The sequence below is a fragment of the Mixophyes fleayi genome, chromosome 12 (assembly GCF_038048845.1).
Source record: "Mixophyes fleayi isolate aMixFle1 chromosome 12, aMixFle1.hap1, whole genome shotgun sequence".
Lineage (NCBI taxonomy): Eukaryota > Metazoa > Chordata > Amphibia > Anura > Limnodynastidae > Mixophyes > Mixophyes fleayi.
Window position 1 is genome coordinate 4,262,744 of NC_134413.1, and position 22,536 is coordinate 4,285,279.

The 22,536-nt window shown below is 41.4% G+C and overlaps 1 protein-coding gene across 6 annotated transcripts in view; it reads right to left on the minus strand.

The window, feature by feature from the left end:
* Positions 1-22,536, minus strand: part of CCDC88C (coiled-coil domain containing 88C) — a 79,661-nt gene that overhangs the window by 25,867 nt on the left and 31,258 nt on the right. For all 6 annotated transcript variants that reach the window (XM_075192599.1, XM_075192601.1, XM_075192600.1 and 3 more), the window contains exons 4-14: positions 12,441-12,510; positions 12,267-12,325; positions 10,856-10,939; positions 10,183-10,323; positions 8,527-8,711; positions 7,393-7,474; positions 5,911-6,069; positions 4,340-4,486; positions 3,347-3,491; positions 1,324-1,505; positions 5-142 (exon numbers count right to left, since the gene is read on the minus strand). In XM_075192599.1, coding sequence (XP_075048700.1) covers positions 5-142; positions 1,324-1,505; positions 3,347-3,491; positions 4,340-4,486; positions 5,911-6,069; positions 7,393-7,474; positions 8,527-8,711; positions 10,183-10,323; positions 10,856-10,939; positions 12,267-12,325; positions 12,441-12,510 — 1,392 coding nt within the window. The remainder of the gene's footprint in view (positions 1-4; positions 143-1,323; positions 1,506-3,346; positions 3,492-4,339; positions 4,487-5,910; positions 6,070-7,392; positions 7,475-8,526; positions 8,712-10,182; positions 10,324-10,855; positions 10,940-12,266; positions 12,326-12,440; positions 12,511-22,536) is intronic.

Here is a 22,536-nt window from a genome sequence, read left to right on the forward strand (position 1 = left end):
TCACCTGTCTGTCCTTCTCAGATTTAACGTTCTCCAAAAGTCGAGAGAGATGCTCCTTCTCTTTCAGAAGATCTTCTCCAAGACTCTCTAAGTCTGAACTGCTCTGTTTCTCCTTCTCAATTTGCAGGTGTAAGTTTTCGATCTTAAAGGAATATTTTAGAACACGTTGTTCAATTCTTACAATTTGTTCGACACAGAACGAGGCCGTTCCTACCACCGATCAGACCAACATATAAGTTCATCGTATTACTTTAGGCTACTATTGATTTACACAATGAACATCATGTGGTCAACATGCTACCTGTCTGAAACAACACTGTCCATCCTCCTGTTGAGCCAGGTGGTCTCTACACTGGTTGTCTGTTTTCTACCGAAGCCAATATAAAATACTTTTACTAACCTACAAGGCCATCAACAAAGCTGCACTGATATACATCTCCTCTCTTGTCTCAAAATATCTCCTAACTCAGCAACTCCGTTCTGCACAAGATCTGCGTCTCTCTTCCACTCTCATTACTTCCTTCCATTCCCGGTTACAGGACTTTTTTCGGGCTGCACCCACTTTGTGGAATTCTCTCCCTCGTACAATAAGACTTTCCTCTGATCTACAAACTTTCAAGCGTTCTCTGAAAACCCACCTCTTCAGACAAGCTTATAATATTCCTCAACCACCCTCTTAACCTCACTACATTACCTTATTACACAATCTCACACAAGACATCTACCTCCTGACCAACATTGTTGTGTGACAGGATCATTTAGCTTAGGAATCACTTTTACCTTTGCAGTCTGGCTGGGTCGAAATGCAAAATGTAAACTTAACCTCATGTATCAAACTTGTCCCATAGATTGTAAGCTTGCGAGCAGGGTCTTCTCACCTCTTTGTCTGTTTTACCCGGTTTGTTTATTAGTTTACTATGTTTGTCCCGAATTATAAAGCGCTTCGGAATATGTTGGCGCTATATAAATAAATTATGATGATGATGAGGACCAACAGGAAGAAGGACAGTGCAACCGATCTCAGAACTTTCCTCGCCCCTTGCCAACAAGCAGTGAGTTAGCTGGAGCATCCTGAGCAGCAGCAGCGGGTGCACACAAGATTTAAGGGAACCCTCCGAATAAAATGAGTTCCAGACTGCGGGAAAACTAGACCAGAGATTTCTCTACCACCAATGGGGCAACGTGAAGCTCAATGATTCTATCTCAGCAGTAAAAAGGTAGACACAGCGTACGACTAACCTTTATTATAATGTATTCATCGCTCTAACAGTTTCCCCGTGTTTGGGGCACAGTCCTCTCTGCGTTTGAATACCCGACACTCACCTTTGTAGCCAGCTGCTGGTTCGCCTTCTCCAGCTCCTGACCCTTCACGTTACTCTCCTCCAGGCTGAGCGAGGCCTCTCGCAGCTCCTGAATAACCTGCTGGAGACCCTGATTATCCTTCTCCAGCTTCAGGATGCGGCTGGACGCAGACTCATTCAGCTCAAACACAAACGATTTCCTGGCTGTTAATAAGGGGAACAAACCGTCAGCATCTCATTGACCATCAAATGCGCCATGGGGGGGGGGGGGGGGGGGGTATTCCATAAACTGGAGGACCCTGAAAATGTTCTTAAAATGTTGGGAAAAATCCACAGAGATAAAAAATATTTTATAAAAGTGATGTTCGATGACGCTAAACCACTCCCGTTTTACACATTAGCATAAAATGCAGCGTAAGGGGCGGAGAAATGGCAAAATAATGCTACATGTACGAATACGAAGAAAAGTATATTCCTCTTATTTTATAGAATATACTGCTAACTGATTACATTAAAAATATCACCCAGCAACATCTTACACATAGTAGTGTACACGCTTGTAGTGTTATTTAGAGGCCAGTATAATCTTGTAGAACCAGAGTCTAGTTTAGATACAAACCTCTGAGTCTGCTGATTCCAGTAAAGATATGAATCAGTCTCTCAGGATCTACAACTAGACTCTTGGAACTAAGGAGACGCAACATATACTTGTCTAGGCTAAGAATTGTCATCAATTCAATAGCAAATTCGGCATGGTGCCTAAAATGGGCAAACTCGGAGATAGCTGTAAATAACACCTACATAAATATAACTCTCTAAAATAATACTTTTTGGTACCATCGTATCATGGGCACTTTACGGAGGCAAAAACTTATAAAGAAATATTTCGAAACACACATATAAGAGGTCTGAAATAGAAATTCTTGTTGTTACAAAAAGGGCATTTTTTTGTTAAAATTTTTTTATGAATGTGAAATTATGTGATATTTTATCACCTTAATAATCATTTTTTAAAAGTCGACTTCAATTTTCAACTTGGTAAATTTTAATTGAAGATCTTGTACAAAACAAAATAAATAAAAACAACCCCACAAATAGAAGCATTACATATATATGATATATAATATAGAGGCGTAAAAAACTGATTTTTTTTTTATATTAAAAACAAAAAAAACACTTTTTGTGAATCTGGCCCAAAATCTGCCGCAGCATTGATCCACGTGATAAACATCTCTGTTTGGGTTTCTTCAAGCATAGACAGGCCTAAGTTTATCATAATACAGATCAGCACAGCTGAAAAAATATGCATGGGGCAGCCACTAGGAGGAGCTACTGAGCTGTGTTTGATCAACGCAATAGAGTCGTTGATGACTTATTAAGTAAATATCTCAACGTTTCCTCACTACAATAAAGACCATGGTAACACGAAACAAGTAGACTTCTGTTTATTTATAATATTTTACCAGACATTAGAATAGCCTAGTATGCAATAGTTTGGTTTACTTAACATTTTAATTTAGAACACAATATTTACAAGAAAATGGTCTAGATAGATGAAGATGAAGAGTGGACGATGGACTAAACTGCGACATTCCCCTTGTAGGACCTGAATATGAAGCTGCGGTATAAGCAGGCCAAGTTTACTACCATTTTGTACTCAATATTAATGACAATGAAACTTATTATTTTACTATGAACCAGAGACCTCAATGTTAATGGTCCCCGTCAATGTATAAGAAGCATTTTCATGATTTGTGGATCAGGCCACAAACGCCAGCTCCCACCATGTTCCTTAGTGGCGACTTCTAAGACACAAAAAAACGGTACCAAATGGCTGCTCTCATTGCAGGCGCACTCTAACCTTACAGCGAATTAAGGATCAATTTAATGCCCTCATATTTCTGTTATAGAGGCCCATGTCTGCCGCTGAAAAAAATATAACTTTCTATTTTAAAGAAAAGATTTTTAATTCTGAATGTTTATTTGGTTATAATTTGTATCCGAGCTTCCTGCAGCAATGCTGCCCCTGATTTTCCTGTACTTACCGTCAGACAGGTCAGTGCTCCTGGACACCTGATCGAGCTCCCAGCCCAGCTGCGCCGACTCGTTCATACTCTGCTTGTGTGCGATCTCCAGCACCATGTTCTCCTCTATCAGCTCCTCGATCCGACTCTTGTCCGAGTAACGGTCCTGTCCGCAGGGAGAAAAACAGCTTATCAGTAATTTCACCAGAGAAATTAGTCTGTGGTATGAAGATGGTTCACATCCAAAACAAACATGGAGACTACCTGTAATATATGAGATGACTGAACGTTGACACCATAATACCCACTTAAGTCTCACACACTTTCTTTATTGTTGCAATCTAGCGATTTGCTAACCAATATATAAATCTATTGCATTCAATGGCCCCGATGTTCACTATAATTATGACCGTTGATTTCAATGCTATTACCAACTACATTTAATTTTCACTAACAAGTCATACAAGATTGGATAAATTCAGATTTTAGATCTTTCTGCTAGTACAGTGTGCAAAGGTTCATTCTCCAGATCATCCAATATCCAGGTGGGAATATAGATGTCTTATTTCCTGTACCAACCCGATCTTAGCTTGTAGTACAAATCACACTACTGAAAGCCATCGCTATTGATTACATCACATTTGTACTATTATATAATCATATCAGTTGATGGAAGTTTTTTTTTGTGCTGAAAAATCGGAGCCGCAAGTTTCTGTTACATTAAAGTGCAAAAAAGTCAAACTAACTCACATTAATATACTGGGTTGTGTATTAAGGAGCTGTATAATATTAACAAAATAACTGGAGTGTTTATATTATAACTAAATATGCCTATTTTGCTCTCTCTCACCCCTCTGCTGGGGGGAGGATAATTCTCTAACACAGCAGACACTGAAGGTCTAACAAGTTGGCAAGCTTGCTTTTCAGGAATGCAATGTGCAGATTGGCTGATTCATAGACAGGGGCAGGGCCAGTGATGTCACAGCAGCTCAAATGACTGCGTACTGGTCTTACCAGCTCCAGGTCGTGGATCTTTGATTTTAGCTGCAGATTTTCCTTCTCCAGCTCGTGCAGTTTGTCTGTCCGGGCTCTGGCTGACGTCAGCTGTTCCTCCAACATGGATTTTGTCTCAATGAGTATCAGATTGTCTTCTCTGAGCTCCTACAATAAACAGCGATATCTTATGTCACTCACAACTTCGTTGCATCAGACAAATGCTATTTATTTCCACTATGGAGCGATATAATGATATAATGTTTGTGATAGAAGGGAGATTGAGTTCCTGGGATGAGACATCTGCAGGAGGAAACCTTTATGGGGTACCTCCATATTAAGCAGAAATCCTTAATACATAAGTATCCATTCTCAGCATCTCATATCTTGTCAGTTACATTATTTAACATCCAGTTTATACACACAACAAATGTTACGCTGATTAAAAAAACGATGACCCCACTTTACACAGAGATCCGAGTACTGTGTGTGATGTCACCAAACGACAAAGCAGAAAAACTGCGGACAATGAGGAATCTCTTGCACAGACAACAAAACGCTGTATTATTAGATTTAAATACAATAATAGCACTTTGCATAAAATTCTAGATTTACATAGGAATAAAGCACTTGGCATTCCACAAAAACGATATGTAGTTTAACTTAGAGAATCAGCGTCTGCTGTAACTACTAATTAGGAGATATTGATAACAGTTTACTTTTTACATCCAAGTATTAGATATTATAATGAGCCGATAAGGTGTTGATAAACAGGGATTTTTTTCAGCAGAAAAAAGTAATATTTGTAGTAACTAAATCGTATTTTCACCATAAATCATTATTTTATTCCATCTGTAAGACTCCAACGTTTATAAACTACAAACATACATACAACAGGACAACAACTTATAACTTCACAGTCCGGACATACAATGAACCAATAGGATTCTGGCTGACATCAGACTAATATGCTACAATAAAACACAGTATCTGACTGGATGCAGCAGCTCGTTCATGCTTTATATACCTTGATATTGCTGCTGTGAGCGTATAAAACGTCCTTGTACCACGTAGGGTGGAGGAGTTCAGTATCGCACCCCGCACACACACAATGCAATATATTAAACGCTGCGTCTCAGTTACTCTGCAGTGAAACACTATATCATTTCTCGGCATGTAATGTTAATGAGCTCACATTACACCATGTCATCTGCCTCCGGGGGAAAGCTGGAAATTTAATCTTCCGCAGCAAAGAATGTTTCATCAAAATTCATTCTCGGATCCAGGAGAATCACTAAACCCTTATTAACCGATCTCCAAACCGGGGTCCACTCACCCACCCAGAAAACAAGTTTCATACAGGCAGCTTCTTTATATAGCGAAATAGTAACAATATTGTGATGTATTTTATTTAACATAGCGGAGAAGGAGATTTAACTTATCTTATGGTCTCAGACTAAAATAGAACATCAAAATCGTATGTTTAAAGGCTATTATCCCTCTGGTAAGTAGGAATACAGGACAGTAAAGTATATCGGTCATTTGACATTATATATAGGCTTCTGAAAATCTCCCAGAATCCCCCAACTCACGTCCATCCGGGCTTTGTAAAAATCCACATCGTGAAGCTTCTCTTTACACCGGGCAAGTTCGTTCTCTAGTCGGTCAACTCTGCCGGCTCTTTCCTTCAGCGAGTCCAGCTCGTCCCGGTAAGTCCGCGCAGAGCGAGCGTCTGCGCCCAGCTGGATGTTCTGGAAAAGGCAGGAGAGGGGAAAACGTTAGACAGATCCAGGAAAGAAAGGACATTTTATAGATGTAAAGTCGCCCTATATATAGTACAGCTTGCTCCATATCTTGTTACTAAAATCCACAACGAGTCCCAACAATCCAGTTATACTTCTATCATTACCTAAAACCTGGGATAGTTTATTTCTGATAGTTGTTCCCGATTCAAATGGTGCTAAAATAATTAGCGCATTTGTTCATCTATATCTTTAAATGAATAGAATGTGCTGATTGTTATTGACATTACTTTTGCCTTACAGTGGATAAAGAATCATATGTTAAAGTTCTAACATATCTACTTGTGAGCTGAAGATTGCAGCAAACATGTAGCAAATGACATTGAAAAAAAAAATAACAGTCTGACCTCCCTCTTCCTTCCCTAAACATGAATAGAACTTGCAGCTACTGTTAAAACAATGTAAAAAAAAAAAGTAACAATGTTGCAGCTTTGTGTAAAATATTTAGCGCTCTTCCTCAAATGTAATATTAAAATCTTTATAGAGTTCTCGATGATTAAGTGGAACTTGAAACAAAGACATGTTCGACTCTTTAATCAATATTGGAGCCTGGTGGGGGTAAGAATTCCAAAACATCATTAAAGCTATGTCCATAAGCTCTTTGCCTGTAAACACCATACATTATAACTGTGGTTCTGTGATAGCCCACTGAACGTGACTCATATCTGAGCTTGTAAAACTGGAAAAACTGCATAAAACTACCTAACTATACTGATTTGTATTTAGTGTATTTTTTATACATTGATTTTTTTTTTAACAAATTCCATCTACTGTACTCGTAACGTGCGTCAATGCAGGAAAAATAAGTTTGCTGCATTCTAAAACTTAATACTAGAAGAAGCCAAGGACACTATTTCTATCGCCTGAACAGCGCATGTCCCTGAATCCTGGACAAAACAATGAATATCAGAGTACAATAAACACTTTCTTAGTTACAGAGCATTGGGGTCATATTATGGATCTGGGATGGATTATTTTGTGGAGACTCAGTTAAGCATGATGGGTGACAGACGCGGCCAACGGCTTTCAGAGCACCAAACGGACACCATGCTAAGTGCTACAGAGATAATATATTTAAATATACCGTATGTTTAAAAGAAAAAAGCAGCAGAAAAATGAATAAAAATGTTTGAAATTCAAGTTATCATTTTGAGGAACAAAACAATTTTAAAACCTTAGAAAACGTGGCTCTAGTTTTTATATAATGACCAATATTTCAGAGCAGGACACCGATAACAACGGTGTAGATTAGGAAGCAGCAGACGGACTTACCTCCTGCTTCATTCTTTGAAGCTCCAAACTGAGACGTTCCACTTCATGTCTTGTGTCCAGCAAAACCTCCGACTTTTCTTCCCTGAGAACATTTACAGACCAAATATTTAACACAACCCCCATATCAAGCACATAGTGGGGTGCATCTGTAGAACTGTACAATAACGTGACGTCAGCCTGCAAGTGGGCGGGGCCTGTTTCTTGAGAACATACAGACTGGCGAGATGCAGACAGGTGAACACATTAAAAAAAGACAAAATGGCGTTGATTGTTTGATTAAATAAACCCCACCTGAAAACATCACTTGTTCTGGTCTTTGGCCATGGGCTAATGAAATATCAAATCTATTCATCATGAATGGAGTTTGATGGAGTACACAACATTTATGGTGCCCACACAATGGTTGGTCACATCAACACCCAGCTTAGTACAATACAAAGTAATAGCTCAGAACAGAGCAGAACGTGAACATTTTGCGGCTCATAAAGTGTTAATATACAAAACCTCTGTTAAATAAATAGTGTAAAACTATTTATAAACACTTTCCTTTTTTTCCTCCATGACATCCCCAAAACATCAAATGTGTAACAGGCATGATGTAGGAATTAGTCCAGTAACACTACATCTCCCAGCATGCACTGCGGGTGCTCGAACAGGACAGCACGGTGGCTCAGTGGGATCATGCACACACACCTTGTAAATTAGAAGGGTAGCATGGTGGCTTAGTGGTTAGCACTTCTGCCACATAGCGCTGGGGACATGAGTTCAATTCCCGACCATGGCCTTATCTGTGAGGAGTTTGTATGTTCTCCCTGTGTTTGCATGGGTTTCATCCGGGTGCTCCTGTTTCCTCCCACACTCCAAAAACATACTGGTAGGTTAATTGGCTGCTATCAAAATTGACCATAGCCTGTCTGTGTGTATGTTAGGGGATTTAGACTGTAAGCCCCAATGGGGCAGGGACTGATGTGAGTGAGTTCTCTGTACAGCGCTGCGGAATTAGTGGCGCTATATAAATAAATGGTGATGATGATGATGATGACAGTAGTCTCCTAACTGCATCATTCAACCTCACCGGATGACCCTGCCGGGGTCCGAGCTGTTCCCATGATGAAGACTTCTTTTTGCACTTACAGCTCTTGTCGTATCCTTCGCAGCTTGGCTTTGCTGTCTGCCAGTTCCACCGCCAGATGCTGCTTGTCCTCGTTGGAGTGGTGGTTGACCATGTTGGACGACGGGTCTGGGCTGGAAGCCTTGACTGGGCTGGGCGGACTGAGAGACTGGAGATAGTCCCGCTCCTGGGTGAGCTCCACTATAACCTGCAATACACAGCAGGAGAGGACGCTGCGGATGGTCACATGTACAGAAGCGTCACAGTTACGGTGTTACAAGGTGTTCACACCCATCAGTGATCAGTGGTTACACCCAGCACTATTATACTACTGTATCTGGGAATTACAGGGCACAACGGCAACATTTCCTTTACATAATTTCCATCTTCAACATCATTGTATCCTTAAAATACCAATAAGTAGTCAGTCCTCCTCCTTTCGGTTTTTGAAATATTTATTCATCCCAGTAATTCACTAATGTCACCATATAGGACGATATCATAGTCCACTGCCCGCGGGCATTTTTTGTTTTTCTTAGACTGATCACCCCTTTAAATTATTGAGCCAATGTGTTTGCTTTTATTATACCTTACTTGCCACTGTACAGAGTAACAATGTAACCTTCATACTGTAAGGAATATCTGTAGATTGCAAGATATAAGCAGCCAATGAGAAGTTCTACAGACCCTCATATTACATGAGCTGTATCAATAGTCTCAATACTGATAATGACGTCACAACTGGTTACATCCATTAATATCACAGCTCATCCGTATAGTAGCAAAATGCTATAATAAAAATAGAGAACCATTTGTTTGTGCAAGAAAATGTTAAAATATTTCCAAATGACCTTAAAGGAAAAAAAAATTGACATAAAAGTCAATTAGACGTCGCCCAGAGACCCCCAGCCAGCAGTGTGATCACGTAGAACACATCCAGTCATAATATCCTGTCGTTTACAGGGTACAAATGTCAGACAGCTCCTGGCAGATTGCACAGAATAAGCTGACTCTGCTGCAAGCGACCGACGAGTCCTAGAACAGAGGTCAGCGCTGCAGATAGGGGAGAGGTGTCTGCGGCTTCCTTCCTGCCCAATCACACCCCCCAGGTACAAGTGGAAAAACCAAGCCGGTGGCCGAGTACAGCATGTGGGGTTTGGTTTTTAAATGTCAAACTGCAGCCAGCCCCCTCCACTGGGAAAATGATTATACTCTACGTTATATTCAACTATTAAAGTATAGTTTGCAATTATTAATAACACCCAAAAACCCAGCACCGCGTCATAAACCCAATGAGTTTCCTTTACAAATCCTAATTGTGAGCTCAGTTCCAACACTAAATTATGTGCAGGAACGGAGCACCTTCAGAATTGCAGATAAGAAGGGTATCAATATAAATCATCTTTGTTAACTTTTCTTGGCGCCCGGGGGTGAGATGTTCTTAAAAATAGCTGAAATAATATTGTAGAATATACATTCCAACATGTAGACACACAGAATTTGGTATAAAAAAAATAAGCCACACCCTCAATGTGTCCAAACTCCGCCCCCTATAAAAAACCTCCCACTTTGAGAAAAAGATCCGCCCATTTGTGTACAAGCACCGCCCCGTTAGAAGTCCACCGTTCAGGATTTTGGGAGATAGGTGTGTAGCTGTAGGATGTCTGGAGATATTTTACCTCTTTGGATTCATCCCTCTCATCCAGAAGTCTCTTAAGCTGGAGCGCCATGTTCCTGGACAGAGAATCCAGCTCTTCCGGGGCCACGTCGGGTACATCCAACCATTGCAGATCAAACACGTTCTCCTGGTTCTGGGTCACCTGGTAACAAACACAACACTTATAGCGCTACCCGTCACCGCGCTGGGAGTGTGACAAAGAGAAACGGACTTTCTAAAATACTCTGCAACACGTTACATGTGATAGAGGGGTGGACAGCGGGGGCCCGAGCAGAGACTGCAGATAAGATAAGTTGGAGAGAGGGCTCGATATGACGTGGGAAGAAAAGATCAGGTGGGCGAGGGAGCAAAATGTAAAAAATACAAAAAAACAATAAAAATCCACTGCAATGAGGTCTGTACAATGTGATTGTACATTACATTCTCACCGCTAATTAATCTGCGAGACGGGAAAAGGAAGAGATGACCTCTGACATGTGGTCAGCAAGTATCGGCACCGCGGTCAGAGGTCACATGACTATGTACAGATACTGGTTTGTGTCTGTATAATACACATAGAAGTTCTAGAACCGGGAAGACCGGTTACATTAACCTACGAGAACTCATTAGCCCTAATATAACCTCCTAGTTGTTACCTTTATAATGAATAATTGAGCAGCTGCTGTCAGTTTTACCTCCTGAATGTGAGATACAATTCCTGCCTGCGTCTCGATATCCAGCTGTTTGATCCGCTCTATATATTCCTCTTTTCTATCGCACTGGAAAAAAATACAAATAACCAAATTATAATGACGGTAACTATCAATCTAGACATACAGATAAAAACTGATTATCATCTTTTATTTATAAAGCTCTGACATGTTACCCAGCGCTGTACGCCGAGGGGATCATGACATAAATTACATACAATGACAGGAAACAGAAGGTAAAGATGGCTCTACCCGAAAGAGCTTATGCTCTAAGAGGTGCGGTGAACACATGATACATAAGGTAGAGGAATAACAATGTAGCTGGTGGTGACGGAAGTGGGTGTGGCTACTGTAACAAGGCCGCATTATCAGCCGCCAATAATAAAGCAGATTCAATATTTTGGAAACAATCAGACTGTTTGCACAGTACAGTTATTATATAATATATATAAGTCATTTTCCTTCAAATATTGATAACTGCTAGTAATAAATACAGTTCCAGACATTCCAGTATCTTTTTCCATAGCACCGGTTTCCATAAACTCCCCCATATATGTTCAAGAGGTTAAAAAAGTATTTCCTATATTAGAGAGGAAACATGCACAATAGATTTAAATATCTTTTTAACTTATAGGATCATCTTGTATTTCAGGCAGTTATTCTATGATATCCTGTAATTCTACCCCAAACCCCATAGGCAAACCGAGGGGGGGGGGGGGGTTCCTAGTGCCTGGAAACCCCCCTCCAAGCCTGGGGCACTGTATAATTGAGGTGGCTGGACCCTGCTCCCGCTTCACACAGCTCTGCTTGAAAAGGGAGAGCTGCGTGCACCTAATAGTAGTGCAGGCAGCATTGCCCATGTATATTATGGGGATAGGGAGAGTTGGAGAGCAGCCAAGCACTGTCTAAAGTTATAGCCACGCCCCCATGTATGCTGGTCACACCCACTGGGGGCGTGGTGTGGAAACCCCCACTACAAATACTGCGTTTGCCCCTGAACCCCTCCATAAAAAAACAAAAAACAAATTTAGATTCAGGGGTGAGGACAACGGGGTGAGTGATGGTTCTAGCAGAGAGGATGGAAAAGATCGCTGCTCAGGTGATGCAATTATTACATTGTTGCTGTAACGATTTTCATCCTTCCATTGTACTGGATTCAAGATAATTACTGATCCTGACAGGAGAGATTACCCAGGATGCCGCAGGCCATGGGGCGCTCTGCTGTAACAAGTCATTTCTGAGTCGCTAACGTCTGCTTTCGTCTCAGTGCTCCACAAACTACTGTCAGACACCATGAACGTTTAATTCCACAGTAATCCCAGCTGAGCAGACTCTCTCATAAAACTGCCATGCGCCCCCTGTACCCTCATAATGCCAGAGGCCGGTGGGCACTTACCTGCACAGCACATCCCAACATCAAAAGCAGAATCTTCTTCAACTCCTCCATACTTCTCCCTGGGCAACATAATAAAATAAAGACACCATGACGAGGTTTCTGCATAAACTGACAGTATCGGAACCTGCAGAGAATTATGGTTATAGAACAAGTTATAGTTTAACGTTCACTCACCGGTTAGAGGATCTTTACCAATTACCAGAACGTTGGGCAAACTCATTACAACCAGCTGCTGGAGGACTTCCTGAAAAGAGACACAGAAGTGTTAAAATATAACGAGTATTCAACCGTTATTTGTAATACACATTTTTTAACTGCTGATGGTGACCCAGGAATCAATAGTACAGCTGTAGAAACTAATTTTTCAACCATATTGTCCCCAAATCATCGATTGTAGGTCCAAAGTTGATTTTGTTGGGTGCGCAGTTTAGAACAGAACAGCGTCTCCCAATGTGGGACTAGTTTAGTTATCTCATGGCTAATGCGATTAAGTAATCCAACTCTACTCCTATATTAAAATTTTACCTACAATGAAATGATTATAGGAACTCTTTGAAAGCTATAGCCCAATACTGGTGAAACACCTAAACTCTAAAAGTCATTTCTTGCATATTGCCTTTCCACTACAATTCTTCTTAAATTTGAGAAGTATGTCTGCGGGCCAACCTGTGTCTCTACAGACCAGCAGGAACTACAGCTACCAGCATGTCTCCCAGCCTCTACAGCAGCTGGAGAAACACAGGTTGCCTAAGCCTGCCGTGAGCAGAATGGATGCTTGATAAAATTACATTTCAATCATGCAATTCTGTAGCAGAATGTAAACCCACACCACATAAATATTTATATATCTATACATTTTTATATATTTATTTATACACATTTAAAAACAGTGGGAAAACATCTTTAATATGTTCATTGAGGTCCCTAAATTGTGAAGAGTACAGCCCTTAAAGCAATTAACTCCTCCATTGGTCACCCACGGCAGACAAACAGAATTGTGCTTTCCCTATTCTAGTCCGAGCAGTCGTAACCTCGGACCGGTTGCCACAATTAAGCAAGTTGAATGTATGAAGCGCATTTCATAGACAGGTGATTCTGACATCACAATTCCTACATTGTGCTGTTAGGAGGATCCAGCTTCTTCCACTATATAACTGTGTGCGTGGCTTTCTAGTTGCCTCTACTACGTCCCCCTCCTTCCCTTTACACATGATGACACTGTCCCTGCCACATGCGTCCCTGTCCTCACTAACATAATGAGATGAGCGGCCAGGCCACATGATCAGCACACATTTCTTCTTAAATAATCTGCGCTGCTGTGATCATACAGGTGATCTGATTGGCTTATAAAACCGGGTACAAATGTACAAGCAGGAGATGGAGATTGATTGTACCCTAATCAAACAACATAAAGAAGGAACACTGAGCCCTTTTGTGCTCCAAATTTTCACCTCATTCCCAACCCAATAAAGTACAGTAATATAAAAAAGGACAAAGAGTCATATTTACATTTATTACATTGAAGTGGTTTATTCAATAGACTTTTATTGTATCTGTAGAAATAAAGATATGATTGATATTGTCGTATCTAGCCAGTAGGCAAAAAGAATAAACTACCACCACAAACACATAATGTAACCAATATACAAACAGAAAGTATATCCGAATGAAAGTCTCAAACAGGTTTAATTTTATCGTAAGAGTATTTGTCATATAAGATGATATTATTTCACCTTTTACACTATATTCAGTGCCTACACCTCACAGGGAGCCATTTTGTGGGTTGAACTCATGAGAATGAAGTCTTAATAAATTTGCAAAATGGCTGCCTCCCACCATTGTCGTACAGTAAACATAAAATATAGTAAAATAGGCTGAATCTGCAGGAATATCGCTTTAGACTATAAACGTCCTTCGCTGTGTGTATGGGTAAACTTTAAGCTGCTCAGGTATAAATAGATGATGATGATCATATTGAGGAGGAGTAGTTCCCCATCCTCAAAACAGAGCAGCCATTTTTATAATCTCCTCCACTATGTGCCCCACAGATGTAAACAAGGATTTGTGAGGTGACAAAATGGCAGCTGTGCGACAAACTCTGCTGGGAGCAGCTGAATGACAGACCCCCCCAGTCCCTGAGTCCCACATTCCTGTCAGGGCTCTGCCCCCCCCCCCCCCTCCTCAGACCATCTGAAGGAATTAGTCACAGCCAGCGCAGATGCCTGTATATACAAAAACAAAAAAAGCAGTGGGACGAGAGGGACAAGGGCTCACTAAATACACTGTGGGATGAAAAGAACTCAGGCTGGAGAATAAAAACAGCATGAGCTCATACCCCCTCCCCATTTAACCAATTCAGAGACCGGTGGGGGGAGGAGATGCCTCATCCGAATCAGCCATGCGATTAACTTTCACCACAGGAAAAATGGGGGCCTGAATCAATACTCACAACACAGCAACTGCAGTCAAAGTTCAGACGCTGCAACAAAAACTTTACTTTGGGATATTTTATTTAAAACAGAGAAATGTTTAAATGACAAATCTAAATATTTTCTCTCTTTTTTTTTTTTAGACAATATGTAGATGGAGTAAAATTAAATATTTGTGAACGTTACATTAAGTATTTTGTATATTTATACTGTTATCTGTTGCTTCTCTTCCATTAAGCACAGAGCTTACAAGCCAGATGCACAGTGATTTACCAAAGACGCCACTTGTGAGATCCAAGAATCACTCTGGCTGATTTGCAGGTCCCTTTTAACAAAGTGAAATTTTACAGCAATTTGGTCGCCAACCACGGCAACCTGTCCCTGTTTTGTAGGGATTACGATGGGACATCTTCTGAAGGGCAGTGTGCGGTTATGTCACCATTTGACCTGACCAGTTCGGTGTAATTTTGGACTTTCCCCCCCCATAGGAAGCCAAACTAACCTAATTCCCAAAAGTACGGTGCTGGGATCAAAGAGCTGTTTCTGCGCCTGTATCTCCAGCATCGGTCACACAATAAACTTCTTCATAGACAGCAGAAGCAATACTGACACCACAAATAACAGTAACCAAAATACTAACAATTTGGAACATTGTAAAGAAGCAAAAACCAAGGTCAAATTCACAAATGTTATATTTTAAGCTTTTAAATAGGGAGGAATGCCTTCCTATAATAAACTTAATGTATCACCAATCTTTTCCTAGCTTGTCTTCCAACAATGAGAAAAAAAAAAAATATTTTAAATCACCAAAAACTACGATTATTCTGGAAAATATTAACAGAACACTAAACCTTAACCGTATCTCCCAACTGTTCCAATTTCAGGGTACTGTCAGGACATTGTCCCGAATGCTGAAAATATTGGGAGGTTTGTCCTGGTGACAGCGGAACGGGGGGAGTGTGGTTAGAAGCCACTTAGCGCTGCTTCAGAAGCCTTAAGCGTGGTAGGTGACCACACCCACTGTCATCAGCACATACTGTTCCGATGTACCCGGGGTGGCATTAAGGTGTTTTGACATTGCATTTACATTTGAGTACAAGATTATATATATATATATATATATATATATATATATATATATATATATATATATATATATATATATATATAGATAGATAGTTTATTTATACATGACATTTTGGGCAGCATGGTGGCTCAGTGGTTAGCACTTCTGCTTCACAGCACTGGGGTCATGAGTTTGATTCCCGACCATGGCCATATCTGTGTGGAGTTTGTATGTTCTCCCTGTGTTTGTGTGGGTTTCCTCCGGGTGCTCCGGTTTCCTCCCACACTCCAAAACATACTGGTAGGTTAATTGACTGGTAACAAATTGACCCTAGTCTCTCTCTGTCTGTCTGTGTATTTTAGTGAATTTAGACTGTAAGCTCCAATGGGGCAGGGGCTGATGTGAGTGAGTTCTCTGTACAGCGCTGCGGAATTAGTGGCGCTATATAAATAAATGATGTTGATGATAATTTCCAATCGTTTTATTTCCTTCCAAACTACTTAATGCATCCGATGCCCGAGATTAGGTGTTTACCTGTAAGGTTTGTAAAGAACAACATATATACTTTTTTAAAAGGTAGATTTCTGCTGATGAGACTCAATAAGACTCTGTGAATGGTAATACTCCTGTATTTGTCCGAGTGGGTTTTCCTTGTTACATGGTAAAATGATCAGGTTTACATTGCAGAGTGACAGTACCTGGTTAATAATCTATCCCGGCAATAAACAATGAGGTAACATGATGCAGGACTGCAGAGCGTGATTAGGGCACAGACTCAAACCTGTTTTACAACATTAACAGATATTTTTCCCAGAACCTCAGGAGTTTGTAGACTGTAGCCAGAGCCGGCCAATCCCCTTTATATAAACACAATATCCACGATCCCAAAGTCCATCTCTCAGTGTGACACAAAGATCAGCCAAAAACCACAGGGCCAGGACTGTAAAATACGACTCTGAAGGGTCCGGCTGCCACGGTGTGGACAGGTCTGGATACCAGTTGTATGGCCCCTGCGGCCCTGGCCTCACCAACATGTGGATCTTCAGGTGTTGTGAAACTACAAGCCCCAGCATGCTTTGCCAGTAGATAGCCAGCCGAAAGCTAGCATGGCATACTGGGACTTGTAGTTTCACAACACACGAGAGCCCCAAGTTGGCCAGGCCTGCTTTTAATGCACCATCCATAGTACAAGGGCTCTATGGACGCCACCTCCATCACATCCCATCTGTATAATATACGAATTCTATCAGTAATTGCAAATGATCTTGGGATATTTTTACACCAAGCTTTAGAAAGTGTAATTTATTCAACAGGAGCATTGAAAATGCAAATAAATTACATTATAGCCAAGTTCACAAAATCATTTCATGATGGTCAGTACTTACTGTAACCCCTCCAAATACTGACCCAATAAACTGTATATAGCACCTTCAGGTAATTATATGATATATATCTCTCTCTATAAATAAATAAAATATATTATTATATATCTATATATACACATACACATATACACACACACACACACACACAGGAACAGACTCATCCTTTTATAGATAAGGAAATCAATATATTGTGAAATAAGAGGATTGGTTCTCTAGCTGATAATTCCTCTTTAACAAGAGTCCGGGGTGTTGAGATCAGAGGATAATGCAGTGCAGTCAGACATCTATATAACTACCTGGACATACACTGTACATGGCACAAGGTAGCGCTGAGAGAACAGTTAAGCGGATTAGAACACAGAACAAATAATGTCGGGTTCATCGTCCTAAATCAGATAAAAACTAAAGTAAACATGAAACGACTAATGTAAGAGGAGACCTAATGATCTGTACTGGGGCAGCTCTGCTCATACCTGCAGCTTTTTGGGTGGATAATTTAGCAGCTGCCGGTGTTTGGGAACCAGAAGTGGGAATTACCACCAAAGATCTATATTTCTGCAGCGTTATTTTGTTATATTGCTGCTGTAAATAGGCAACGTCTCATCTCTATATTAATCCCGGGCTGCCACAATGTCACGACATCTGGGATTTTGCTCTCTGCAAAGTCCTGGGACATCAGAGTCAGTGCAAACATTAGAGGATCACAGGTCATTGCTGGACCCACAGTCACATTCCAAGTCCGCAGGGAATCTCTGCACAGGACATGAATGTCCTCACCACAAAACCCCTGACCCTAAATACTTCTCTATGTGGAACACCAGAGGTGGAGCTTCTAATAAGGAGACCTGAGGCAGCAGCTACTGATTGCAAATTGTTGGTAATTAAGTAAAACTAAGTGATTTAAAAAAAAAAAGTGATTAAATTTTTTTTTTTCATACACTTGCATTGTGTAAAGCCTCTGGGAGGCGCGTTTCAATTGCCCCCTCAGGCACCCCTGGATGTGTTACATGTATGTGATCTCTTCTATGTCCCGGTACTCGGCCCGTGTGCATCAGTCTCTCCCTAATTCTGCAGCGTTCTTCTGAGCGCAGGAACGCGTGAAACAAGTCGTTATCATTGCACAATTGTATTATCTCTAGACAGTAAGAGGCAGATACTGAGACAGCTGCAATATAAGGATGTCCGAGCCCTCTAATCTAGCGATTGTTGTACTTTGTGTATATGACATGTGACTGTGGATTCCTGAAGACCTGCAGAGTATATTTCATTTTCGGATGTTTTCCACTTTTATAGTTTTCAGTGATTTCACATTATATTCACTTTGTACTAATGTCCTAACTGTTTTATAGGTTTGTAAAGAAACAGAGAACGGTAAATATTGTGCCAGCCCCTATTCCAACAGTTGCCCGTTTTGCAGTTCCCAGGTAGAAAATTGTCTTAACAGTACCTCAGATCCAATTATAAAAGCATGCTTGGATAATGTCAACATTACCCTGCAATGTCTACCATGCTTAAAGAACGAAAGACATGGCCGTTATTCTTGTAACGCTTAGTGGTGAACCATCAACAAGTTAAGCGAAAACTTATTGGAAGGGGGGTTTCAATTACCCGCAATCTGCCTCTGCGCGGAGTAACTACCATAGGTGCAGTAGGCACCATGCACTGGGGCCCATGCAGATAATGGGGCCCGCTGCATGGCAGATGCAGAGGGTTGGGGGGGCTCCGGTACGCTCCTCTCCACCTCCCCACACTGGGGGCCACAGCTCGCTAGATCCGCCTCTGCGCGGAGTACCTCCGGAGCGGTCGTGAAGGCTCTCAGCGACAATCTAACATCACGTATTTCCCCTCGCACCCCGTAGAGATGATCGAGTACCGTAGTACCGGGAGATGAGAGCAGCTGGAATTTAATTCCCCCCATGAAGTTATCGTTTAGCAGCAACAGCCATACCTACTGAGATATAGGGAGTGAAGGAGATAAAAGGTTATTTAAGTGCGCCCCATATCTACCTCACATAGATGTGGCAGACATTATGGGGGCTATACCAATATTCAGTAACAACAGTTCACCAGGAATAACGGACATCATTGGTTCCACAGACAACCAATCGCATTCTACCTGTCATTTCTCTAGTGCAGTATAGGAAATAAAAGGGAATGTGTGATTGGCCACAATGGGGTACATCAACCTTTACCACACAGTGATCTGCAGAACGCCGCCATAGCTGCGCGATGGGATAAATCCATCCGTTCCATAACGTTTGGAACTGACAGGATCCTTACACACAACTCAGGGATCTAAATGGGTATTAAATATGTATGTAAATCATATAATCCTCCAATTGGGATCTAGGACAAAAAAATAATAATAATAGAGAAAACGTCTATGGGCCGCCTAGAAAGGGTTAAATCCTCTGGCCTGGATTGACGGAAATATGGATTTAACGACAGACAGGAGCACAATGGGGCACTTCTCTCCCTGTGTGGCAAGAACCGGCCTCATTAACATTTGTTTAATGTAAAAACATCGTAAATCCCAAAGAAACACAATGTGTAACCTTTAAATCTAATCTAGAGACAGCGACAGGGTGAGTGCAATGGTTTCTAGCTAGATTCTAACTTAGCCCATATGTTAGAGATCAATCTATTGAGCCACCGAACTTCAACCATTGAAAGATCTAAGGAAAAAAGTGCTTCAACGCCCGATCTGTTACAATTAGGACTAACGCCAGGAAACGGGGTCCAAACCTGTGGTACCCATCACACAAGTGAGCTTTAGAGGGTCCTAGTGCGACAAAGGGGGTACATACCAGTCCCATTATACAAAATAGTTACTAATAGCATTCACTAACAGCGTCAGAGATGATCATCATCATCACCATTTATTTATATAGCGCCACTAATTCCGCAGCGCTGTACAGAGAACTTATTCACATCAGTCCCTGCCCCATTGTAGCTTACAATCTAAAATTCCCTAACACACACACACACACAGACGAGGGTCAATTTGATAGCAGCCAATTAACCTACCAGTATGTTTTTGGAGTGTGGGAGGAAACCGGAGCACCCGGAGGAAACCCACGCAAACATGGGGAGAACATACAAACTCCACACAGATAAGGCCATGGTCAGGAACTGAACTCATGACCCCAGTGCTGTGAAGCAGAAGTGCTAACCACTGAGCCACCATGCTGCCCTATGATCAGAATTTAAGGTATTTGATGTAAAAAGACATTTTACTACCCACCACCACTGTCCGTAATCCCACTGAAATACACTCCAGGCAGCCTTTAAGTCGGCTTAAAATGACTGATAACTGAGCACAACAGCAGGAGAGGTGTAGACAAGGGAGCAAAATACGAGGAATGGGGGGGCTTGAAGTGGTTTGCTGTAAAAAGTGGATGGGGCAATCACATTTTCAAAGATCTGCCCACCTCAGCACACGCAGAGATGACGCGTTTCGCAGTGAAGAGTGAGTGGGGCCTTTGCGTCATCACACACCCGTCACTAGCTGTATACTGGAGCGGGAGGGGCTTGATGCGCTTAGTGTCATGGCTCACGCACCTTGCGGAAGGTAAGCAGTCCTGGGAGGTGGCTCCCTAATTCAGGAGACTCCCCGACATTTCAGGAGAGTAGGTAATTGTGGTGTAGAGGTGTGGAGGTCATTATGGCCTGAGATGGCAGAACGGATGTAGGTTAGTACAAAATACCCATTTATCGCTCTCACATGTATGAATTGATACCTTGAATATAGAATTTGAACTTTCATTAATTCGTGTCAGTTGTGTTTTAGACGTAATACATGAAGATGTAAATATCACAGGGTCAGGTGTAGAATTTGGGGTATTCCCATTTAGTGGAGAATAAGGTTGGGACTGGATTTTCCCTTTTCATATCCTAAATGAAACCATGTCCCCGACGTGTGTGTGTGTGTGTGTGTGTGTGTGTGTGTGTGTGTGTGTGTGTGATGAGAATATATAGCTAAAAGCAGATTTTCACGCCTGCATAGATGAGATAAAGCCGCACACTACTCAGTAGTGCGGGAAACACTTAATATAACACAGGTCTATGTTCCCTTACATCTGTTCTTGTGTTAGATGAGAGTCAGTTATTGGTATGATGAAAATAACAACATCATTATATCCACTATGGCATCCCGCCACTGACCGCTACAAGCCATAGGAAGATGCATAGGCTGCCTCGCTGAGTGTAGCAAGGATCATTTCTAAGGAAATACAAAAATAAACTCCAAAAAGCCAACACAAACTTTGCAAATGTAATATGTTGATTCAAACCCCTCCGCTGCATCCATTATCCATTCTCTCCCCCTTCCCCTAAAACTAAAGAAAAACTCTGGTGATGACGGAAGAGATCACATTCCCAGCCCTGTCCTCGGTGACCCCGCACAGGCTGCATTGTTTAAACTTTTGTTAATCAGTCTAATTGACCAGGGCTGTAATTATACCACTTGATCTAAGACGCGGATATCCTGGAAACGTTTCCTTTTTTTATGTGGAGAGGGTTGAAATAGATTCCTATGAAATGTGCATTAAAGACTCAGTTATTGTATCCAATCCGGCAGCATAAATTCAGTTTTATGTTTAGGTTTTTCACCCGTCTAGTTTGCAGACAGCTAGTTATGTGGCATTACCTCTATATACCCCCCCAGTCCCTGCAGTGACTGACAGGACAGCTGCAGACCAGATCAGCCTGTGTCTTGCAGCCATCTGTTGCAGCGACAGCTGCCGTTACCTGCGCTCATGAAAGATTAACCAGACACCACTGCCATAGTAATTATCACAGCCTCACCGGGCCGCCAGGCCTGTGTGCCAGGGGACATGATGAAATGTCAAGTCCAGAGCGCTGCTTAGACATAAGAGACCTCCTACAGCAACTGTACCTATCGAGCTATAAACTTGTAGCAACCAAAACCAGTTCCCTTGTATTCAAATATTAATAACGTGGAGATGATTAGTTTACCGACAACCTGATGCCGTCCAATTAGCCGCAGTTTTTAAGGGTCCTGCAAATTTCTTTGCTTCTGTTTTTCACAAGTTCAGTTATTTAGTTTATCAGTCATTGCTTGTACCCTGGTCCTCAGCCACGTATTCCCTGTGTATTCTGCATGTATACTGACCATCTGCCCTCCGTCATACATGATGTGTATAATATACTGACTGACAGTTCACTCTCTCTTTAATGCCGTCATTAATATGCTGCTGTCTTGTAGTTATTCATAACTCCTCAGTGACTTGTAACTCCCTTCATCATCATCGCGCCACTAATTCCGCAGCGCTCACATCAGTCCCTGCTCGTTTGGAGCTTACAGTCTAAATTCCCTAACACAAACTGAGAGACACTAAGGTCAATTTAATAGCAGTCAATTAACCTAC